At 38.4% G+C, this 9,426-nt stretch overlaps 1 protein-coding gene across 1 annotated transcript; it reads left to right on the forward strand.

Moving 5' to 3' along the window:
* Positions 1 to 1,217: 1,217 nt before the first annotated feature.
* Positions 1,218 to 6,556, forward strand: LOC116255127 (40S ribosomal protein S5-like). Its single transcript, XM_031630886.2, has 4 exons — positions 1,218 to 1,436; positions 5,374 to 5,645; positions 5,859 to 6,062; positions 6,162 to 6,556. The coding sequence occupies exons 1-4, from the start codon at positions 1,374 to 1,376 to the stop codon at positions 6,214 to 6,216; spliced, it is 594 nt and encodes a 197-aa protein (XP_031486746.1). The 5' UTR covers positions 1,218 to 1,373; the 3' UTR covers positions 6,217 to 6,556.
* Positions 6,557 to 9,426: the final 2,870 nt, after the last annotated feature.

Genomic DNA, 9,426 nt, shown 5'->3' on the forward strand with positions numbered 1-9,426 from the left:
TAAGCATTAACTCATTTAGCTCGTGTAAGCGTTAACTCGTATAACTTGTGAAAATTTGTTTTTACCCTAAAAATTAAAACTAGTGACTTTTGAACCGGTTTTTGTAATATTATATAGAGTATCGGTTTGCGAGTCGAGTCAAGTATAAACGAGTCAAGTTCCTAAAACTTGAACTCGACTCATTTATTGTTTCAAATATCTTTGTAAGCTCGAACTCGGCTCATTTATAAAAGAGTCAAGCACGAGCCAAGTTTTTTTAAGGGAGTTCGAGTTGAGCCCAAGTTGGTTCGGCTAGTTGTTCAGCCCTAGGCGTAGAGAGAGGAGCTGCCCTCTGTTTATAGCTTGAGGAGAGAGAAAATTATCTCCCTCCCCATTTTAACACATTTCAGATATTGACATCAAGGAAGAGAAGTATAACTGCTGGAGACACAAAAGTGGAAGTAAAAGTGGGCTTTAAAAGATTAGGAACATGGAAATTTTTTATTATATCATGTCCGTTGCTCACACGTTTGCATTCATTGAATCTGGATCTAAGTTCATCTTCCAAATGTTCGTACTAAGCAAAGGTTCAATCCAATCCAAAGCAGACTGCTCTCCTGATTCAGGTGCTAAGAACCGACCCCAACCCCAAGCAGTGATAGAGCCACATGTTGGTAGGTTGCTCAAAACAACCTCATATATATATATTCTCATATAGGCCTAGGCCTTCAAGTTTGTCAATTTACATATATTACTGCACCTTAAGACATGAAAGCATTTGGATTAGTGCCCCTTAACTCAAATTTTCTGGATTTGCCTCTGACTCAAGCCATTAGATTGAATATTACAAATGCTACTACTTGGGGCCTATTAGGGTTTTTGACAACAAAGACATTGCATTAACATTTCACGAATCTATCCCAATTTATAGGATAGATTTTTAGAACACTAATGCATTAAAGCATATTCATGAAACATTGACACATTGTTTCTATTATCAAATACTTTCCATAGAGTAAAGCACAACACTGTGCTGAAGAGATCCACATCATCAAGGTCCTGGCGCGGTCCTAGACCTTAGAGGCAGGGGGATAACGAGTGAAACTCGAACCATGCAAAGATCGTATCACAGGAAAGAAATCGGACCCTCCCCAGTAAGTCCATGTGGGCGCCCACCATCGGGTTCGGTTAAGACCCGGACAAGTTGATCGATTGGAGGGCTTTTCCGTCATCTCGGCCAGCCATTGAAACCCTAGCAATAGTTTAGTGCTCCGCCTCTGAATCCGTCGAGGAACCCTCTCCTGCAGCTGGCCCCTCTCTCTTCTTCGTCTTCTTCTTCTTCTTCTTTGTCCTTCTTTCTGCTGCTGCTGCTGCTCCTCCACTACTTGGTTGTCATGGCGGTGGTCGCTCAGCCCGAGGTGAAGCTCTTCAATAGATGGTCCTTCGAGGAAGTGGAGGTACGCCGGTTTCTGTGTCTCTCTCTCTCTCTGTTCTTTATAGTTTATACTGCTAGGTCCGTGTTTTGCGTTCCTCTAACTTCTTACATTCTTAGAGGTTTTGATTTCTTTCCCTGCATTAGTTGTCCTTCCATGTCTGAAGCTCGTGCTTCCATTTAGTGCGTTTCCTTGATAGAATTGCAACGTGAGGTTGGCTCTTTGTGGTTATTAAGGTTATGTAGAAATAGATTTTTTGGGCGTGCATTTGTCTGTTAGCTTGAATTGATGCTGCATCCTTTACTTGTTTGTTGGATTGCCTTCCTGGTTTTCCGATCTCGTAGTTATTTATCGTTTGAAGAATCACGACGACGGGGCCGCACTTTGGGAGACGTTTGAAGGGTGCCTTTTGATTGGCTTGGGATATACGCTTATTTGCTTGAGCTTCATTGCGCTTTTCTAATTAATGCGCCAATGTGTGGCGGGGTTTGTGTGGTTTATAAGGATAAAAATATCATACTACATTGCCTTGAAGTGAAGTACAGCGTGCTCAGGCAGGTCATTTATTGTGCATCATCACCATCAACTGAGTTCCTCGTGGGCTGTTCATGGTGGTGGTGCGATGGAGTGCCATAGACCATGGTTGGGTTTTCTGTGGGTTTTGAACTTCGTTGACTCATTGGCTCTCAGGGCGGTTGGGACAGCTTTTCTTGCTGGGTTCCGTGAAGATGTACGGGGTTTTATTCATGTTTTGCATACCTTTTACCTTTGATGACTTGAGTTCTTGGAGGTGTATTATGATGCCTACATTTTGAGCCTTCAACTTGCTTACATATCGTCCTTTTCTCTGGTATGTACTTGTCTAATAAATGCATGATTGGCACCTAATGCCATCATTTCTAGGAAATTATGAGTTTGAATGTAGTTTGAGCTTTATTCTTCAATGGGGATTTTTCTTGTTTCTCACGGAAGGCTTAACATATATTTTCTTCAATGATGACAAATGCATAAGACTGTGTTTGCTGAAAGCAGATTTTTTTTATTTTCCTGTAGGGGCGTTTGTTAACCTCAGATCTGAGATCCAAGGTGGTATAAGATCATTGAGGATCTCCAATCTGAAGCCTTGATGCCAGACCCCCCTCCCATCAGACCTCAAACCTGAGGTGTTTGGCCACATACTGAGGATCCCAGATCTGAAATTCAGTGTTTGTTTATTCCATACGACCCACATAAAACGGGTTTAAGATTAGCCTTGGATTTGAGATAGGAGGCTATCAAACCAATGTTGTAAAAAGCGTATCGTAAGCCGTATCGGTCTGGTTTTAAGATATGCCGTATCGTAAAATATCGTAACATATCGTAATCGTGTCGTTTTTTTTTAAATAAATCAGAAAAAATAGAAAAAATTCGAAAAATTCATAAAAAATCAGTAAAAATCAAGAATAATATGTTCTTCATAAAAAATATGTTTTACAGAATGATAGACTTATTATTGCTATAAAGTTATGGTTTATCATTCGTAAACATCAAAATTCATAACAATATCAATCTAAAAAGCATAACAAGTCAACAATTACATAACGTATATCATAATTTCATAACCATAGATTCATAAGTCATAAGGTCCATAAATCTATGAGATACCACATCAAAAAACAAGTTTTAGATGTTATGTATTACATAACAGGATGATAATGAAATTGTGAAAATGTTCAATGACAATACATATAAAATGAAAGCACTCTCGACTCTCACTCATAATCTTCAACATATTCATTCTTATCCTCATCTCTATCTTCTTCTTCATTTTCATCTTTATGATTTAAAAAAACCTCTTTCCTCCCAACGGGAATCAGCCACCCACACACAAATCCATGGTTTAATTGATGATTTCACGGTGAAAATTGATGATTTAACGGTGGAAATCGATGATTTCCCTCCATGGTGGCACAATCTCTAGGTTAGAAATGAAGAAGGGGCAGATTTTTATAAAGAAAACTCGAAAAAAGGGGATCCGAGCCCCCTTTTTTTTGAAGTCAGCCCGTATCGTACGATACGAGGCGTATTGCACTGTATCGTACGATACGGGGGCTTGTATCGTACGATTTGGGAGCTTATATTGTACGTATCGTACGATACAGGCATGATACACCCTTATTTACGATACAGATCGTATCGTATTTTGTAAACGATACAATACGTCGTACGATACGGCCCCGTATCATACGATACGTACAACACTATATCAAACACAACCTAAAGTTTGCACCTACCAAAAAAACTGTGAGGCCACTTGCAGCAAAAAGGAAAGAAGTTGAGAACCCATGAGGGCAATCATCTGTATGCATATGCATAGATTGAGAAGGGAGTTGTATTGGACTATGTCTGATCATTGAAATTGTTGTCATGACTTAATGTGATCGTATACTGTGCTGAAAAAGGCATTACTGGAGATTGACAAAACATGTTAAGTTGATTTTGATCTATTAATATGTGGTATGCAGTTATTTGCTTGTTTCAATTCACTAATTATATAGTTATACTTATCTGCTTGATCCGCAATAAGGCTTAATATATGTGCAACATTTTTACATATCCTTTTTGTGCTTATAATACATCAATCTGCCTGCACCTGGCTTCTATTTAAATCACACTACTGACCAACTTTAATCTATCACTGGATATAGTTTTTTTTGCATGCTATTTATTGAAGTTCTTTTGTAATTTCTTTAAATTGTGAAACATATTTGCTGCTCTAATTTTCTTTTTCTTGCATTTCATTGCCATTATTTCATTTCTGACTAAGGAGTGACAACTAATGTCTTAAGTTTAGCACCAAGTTGAAATACATGATTATACAAAAATTCATAACTATACGGTGACGAACATAGTAGCCCTCGAATCTGGTTTCTGGGTTGTAGCTATTCCATCCAATTATGGTAGACTTTTAGTCTAACGACTCTCATCTTATGTTATGGTACAACACAAGATATATCACTGTATTTTATGTTATACCTTGTCTTTTATGGCTGACTATTAAGTGTCCCATGAGGCATTGTTGCACATTTATGAGGAAAGGTCCAATTTTATGCATGAAGTATTAAACCTTTGTTGGATTCTTTAGGTAAGAGCCAATGTCCACCTCCAAAAGTTAAAAGATTGTTTTAAATGGTCATTGAGTTGTTTGTGTTGTGAACTGTATGCACTTGAGGTTTTCTTGTATATATTTAAGCATGTTACATGTCCTAATTTGCTAGAATAATTTTCTATCCTTGTGCATTCTGTTTATGGAAGTTATGATCAGTTGAATGTGAAACCACAGTTGTATAATATAATTATTGGCATGCAATATGTAATGTATATATATTTTCAGATTTTTTTAGACTTCAAGAAAAATCAAATAATCTTCAACTCTTATGTACATATGTTATTGTGGACGTGCATTTTACATCACTGGTGGCGGATTGACATTGGTCAAATAGTGGTAAAGGGGTAGGGGTTGACAAGATGTTATTGTTGGCCTGCATTTCACATCACTAGCGCTGACAAGATGCTGTTGTGTTTCTTTCACAATTAATTTGCATACCATTTTTGTTATAAGGCCTACATCCTCTGTCTGCATACTATTATGTTATAAGTTGCAGATTGGTAATGGTATGGTTAAGTTGCAAACTTCTGTGGATCTTGTCCTGTGATTCACAAAATGACTACTGCAGGAGCTATATAATTATTGTTTCCTCTGAAATTGTTTGACTTCTTTAAATGGATTTATTTGTACAGCCAAAACTTTCGTCCTTGTGTGCCTGTGTTGTATACTGTAGATTGGTTTTGGTATGGTTTGCTATTCGTCTGTTAAATGGAATTTCTCTGGATCCACATCGTTGTTTGGCTGGTTGCAGAGTATATGGTTCCTTGTTGGTTTAGACTTGAAACGTCCTTGTTCTTCCTTTACATTGTGCAGGTTGGTGATATTTCATTGGCAGATTACATTGCTGTCACACCAGGCAAGCATGCAACCTTTGTTCCTCACACAGCTGGTCGGTACTCTGTCAAGAGGTTCCGTAAGGCTCAATGTCCTATTGTTGAGCGATTGACAAACTCTCTGATGATGCATGGCCGTAACAATGGCAAGAAGTTGAAGGCTGTCCTCATTGTCAAGCATGCCATGGAAATCATTCACTTGCTGACAGACCAGAACCCAATTCAAGTGATTGTTGATGCTGTTATCAACAGGTAACGAAACACAAGGTCCCACGGCTTGCAATTTGTTTTTTTATATTTATGACGTAAATTAGAGTTCGTGCATATTTTGGCTCGGCTATGTTGAGTAGGGGTGAAGTATTGCTCAACTCTGGCTATAACGTGAATAAACTTATATAGGTAAATAAAGGGAAAAAGGCTTTTTTGTGTGATTTATGGTGAATCTTCCTTTTGGATCTGTTGTAGTGGGCCGAGGGAAGATGCTACAAGGATCGGTTCTGCTGGTGTTGTTAGAAGGCAAGCAGTTGATATTTCTCCATTGAGGCGTGTCAACCAGGCAATATACCTTCTGACAACTGGTGCTCGTGAAAGTGCCTTCAGAAACATCAAGACGGTGGCTGAGTGTTTAGCTGATGAGCTTATTAATGCTGCCAAGGGGTCATCTAACAGGTGAGCTTTGCTTGTTGTGTATGGGTTCCTTGTTTTATGAGTTTTGTGATCAGAATGGTACCTCTAACAATGTTACATGCAATCTTTTTACTCTGACAGCTATGCCATAAAAAAGAAGGATGAGATCGAGCGTGTCGCCAAGGCAAACCGTTGAAGAATGGAGCATTTTTCTGTTACCATCGCTGAGTTTTGGCAAGAACAAGCAGCATTTCCAAATCCAGTTTCCATGTTAAGACCATTTTTTTTCTTTATAGGTTAATATATAAAGCGTAAAAGGGCTGGGTGGTGATCTTTTGTCTAGGAAAAGGACATGGCTGCAGGCATTTGCGGATTGTTCAATTAAGTTGTTGAGGTTGGTCTTCGTAATTGAATCTCATGTTTGGTTTTTCCAGCTTCTACGAACTTGATAGGGTAGTAGATAATAGATAAGAATTGGCTTATTGTGTTTTATGGTTATTTATATTAATTTATACTTGAAGTGGTTCATTACAAAACCGGAATGCTCTATGCTTTTGCCTTGGCGCATAATATAGGTGGTTGTGCTGGAAAATTAGTCGTCGGTTTGAATTCCACATGCATTATTTATTCTGGAGTAAGTGGTACTTAGTTGAAGTTACGTGGTCTTTACACTAGGCACTTGTGGTGATATGGGGCATAGGCGGGGTTTTTACTCTCATATGTCCGTGGTTGATCTCGATCGCTCAAGCTACAATATTTCATCTATTTTTTTTTTTCATTTCTTAAATAATATAAATTGCATTTCTATGAGTTCCGTTCTACATTTTAAGAGCCATATAAATCGAGCAGCATATAAATTTGCTGAAAAGATTTGGATAAATGTAAATGTTGTGATCGACTATTGGAGGCTGACTCGATTTTTTGAGTACTTGGCTTTTCTGACATTTGATTGAGTCATACGTGAGGATAAAGTCCCCACCGATATATATAAATACGCAATTAATTTGGAGACAAGCAAAAAAAATGTAAATAGTTGAATTTTGTAGGGCTGTGCAGGCAACTGCCCTCTCACGCCTCCATGTAGCCCCGTCACTGGACTACGTTGCTCCCACCGACCTTCCATGTTTTGTATGTATTGTCGCCCTTAATGATTTAAAATTATTTGAACTAGTGCCCCTAAACTCAGAATTTGCCACTGAATACAATCTATCTACCCCACCAACCACTGTGACTTGGCCAGCCACCCCTCTTCACCTTCAGGCAAGCAATGGCTGATCCCGGGCTATACGCCCCCTCAAATTTTCAAAAAAACAATCTACATGTAAAATTTTCAAAATTTCATTTAACATACACTTGCATTCGGGGCCCACATATTGGTGCCCTTCCATGTTAATAGCTGGTTCCATGCACCATCTCGGTGAATGAAAAATCGTATGTATGGTGCAAATGACCAAAATACTCAAAGGCCATCAAAGGGAATTCTCCTTCTCATGACAAAAAATGGAAAGTAAATAAGGATAAAAATCCTCAAAATGTTCTGTTGATTTTTCGTAAATGATCAAAATGCCTCTCATATTATGGTGGTGCACATGCATGCATGGAGAGAGGTACGAGCACCCATTTATCATTTTTGTCGAACTAGTATCGAGTCATCGAGTGCTCGGATTCTCTATCATATGGATGATGAAAATGTCTTTCACCTTTTTCATTAATGCACATTCTTTGGGCAGCTGCTCCGACTGGCGTGGCCATCCACGCCCTCACAGGAGGAGGAAGTTGATTGGGCCGCTACCGTCTCCTCTTCCACCTGCCCAACTCCATCTTGGTGAAATGGATTTCTACCTTGAGTGCTTGGTAGTTGTCTGGCTAGTGGCACTTGCTTCTGAGATGCATTGCCATGCACTCCAATTCCAAAATTGCCAAACCTCGCTTCCACTTTTCATATTGTCCAGTTTGATGCCTACCTCACCCTTCAGGTGGGTTTGAGCCAACAAAGAGTGGATTCCATAGTCTCCATGGTTACTTATTAAATGGCGAGGTCCAATCTATGCATGTGAATCCCTTTCTTACAAGGGTAAGAGCACCAATATAAGTTTCTGCTTTGTAAATACTATTTACCTGCTTAATGGGTAACAACCTTAAATGCCAATGAGGAATCGCTTTTCATCCCAAGTTCAAATCAAGGCGATTGGATTTGCACCAATGAAAACCATAGATTTCATATAAAATAGAGGTATATAGTAGATTATATATTTTTTTAATGTAATTATTCTATAATTCTACTCCATTGATTTTCAGTACCATTGGTCATTGATATTATGGGTGGAAACCCGCCGGTACCCAACAGGTACCCGCTACCCAGTTCGACTCGAGCCTAGGCCCGAGCCTCAATTTGGGCATCAGGGCAGCCCGATAACTTATTTTTTGAATCTTATTATATTTATATATATATATACTATATATTTTATTTTAATCGAGCCGAGTCTCAAGCTTGGGCTGTAGCCCCGCCCAAGCCCCACTTCTTATCCACGCCGGCTTAGCTTGATGCCCAGCCCTACATTTGATGCTGGAAAATTAATGGTGGATCCAAATCTATCGGATTTCAAAACATTGTAAACGTTGTTAAAATTTATATACATATAACCATTTCTAGGAATTCGACATTTTCTATTCTTACGATTCATGTTTGTTTGTTGCAATTATATTGCTTCATATTTAGGTCTGAGAAATGAATAAATATACCAAGTTCACTAAAACCAACTGAGAAATAGAGGAACCATCTTTTTTCCGATGGATGCAGGCTCTTAGTGTTGAACCACATACATTCTTATCCATTTTTTTACTCTTTCTTTTGATTTGGTTCCTATTATTAATTACGTATTAGAAACATACATTTCCTATTGGTTGACTGTTTGGAAAGGTAGCATTTCAATTTTATGTTGTCTGTCTTGCAGCAAAAATTTTTAGCATTTGTTTGGAGATCAACATCAATTTTCCAGTGTTACTAAAATCATTGTGAATCGGCCCATTTGAATCGAATCAGTCCTCCTCCAAGTCGCTTCAAAAGCGGACTTGAGGTTCGGAAAAAAGCAGGCGGCTGTTTTTAAGAACCGCTGAAATCGGCGAAAATCGGGCAATTCTTACAAGCTCATCGTGGTGGCTTTTTCTAATTTGCCGGCAGAATGCTGACGGTCATTTATGCTTTTAACATTTTACTTTTTTTCTTCAAATATCTTTTTCATTTTACATTACTTTCTAGTTTTTCTCATTTTTTATTTTTATTCTTTAATTTGGTTTTTAAATTTAAAACACATTTTTAATTAATCTAATTTAGAGACAATTCTGATTCTGACTCGATTTACTGATTTGCTGAATCATTTAGCTTTCTGGTTCGATTCAAAAGCCG

Source organism: Nymphaea colorata, chromosome 5 (genome assembly GCF_008831285.2).
Source record: "Nymphaea colorata isolate Beijing-Zhang1983 chromosome 5, ASM883128v2, whole genome shotgun sequence".
Classification (NCBI taxonomy): Eukaryota; Viridiplantae; Streptophyta; class Magnoliopsida; order Nymphaeales; family Nymphaeaceae; genus Nymphaea; species Nymphaea colorata.

What these genes read in the sequence shown, in the direction of transcription:
- LOC116255127 (XM_031630886.2), top strand. Translation starts at nt 1,374, where the DNA reads ATGGCGGTGGTCGCTCAGCCCGAGGTGAAGCTCTTCAATAGATGGTCC. An exon ending in GGTCCTTCGAGGAAGTGGAG is followed by an intron (nt 1,437 to 5,373) that starts GTACGCCGGTTT and finishes TACATTGTGCAG; the next exon opens with GTTGGTGATATTTCATTGGC. An exon ending in GCCAAGGGGTCATCTAACAG is followed by an intron (nt 6,063 to 6,161) that starts GTGAGCTTTGCT and finishes TTACTCTGACAG; the next exon opens with CTATGCCATAAAAAAGAAGG.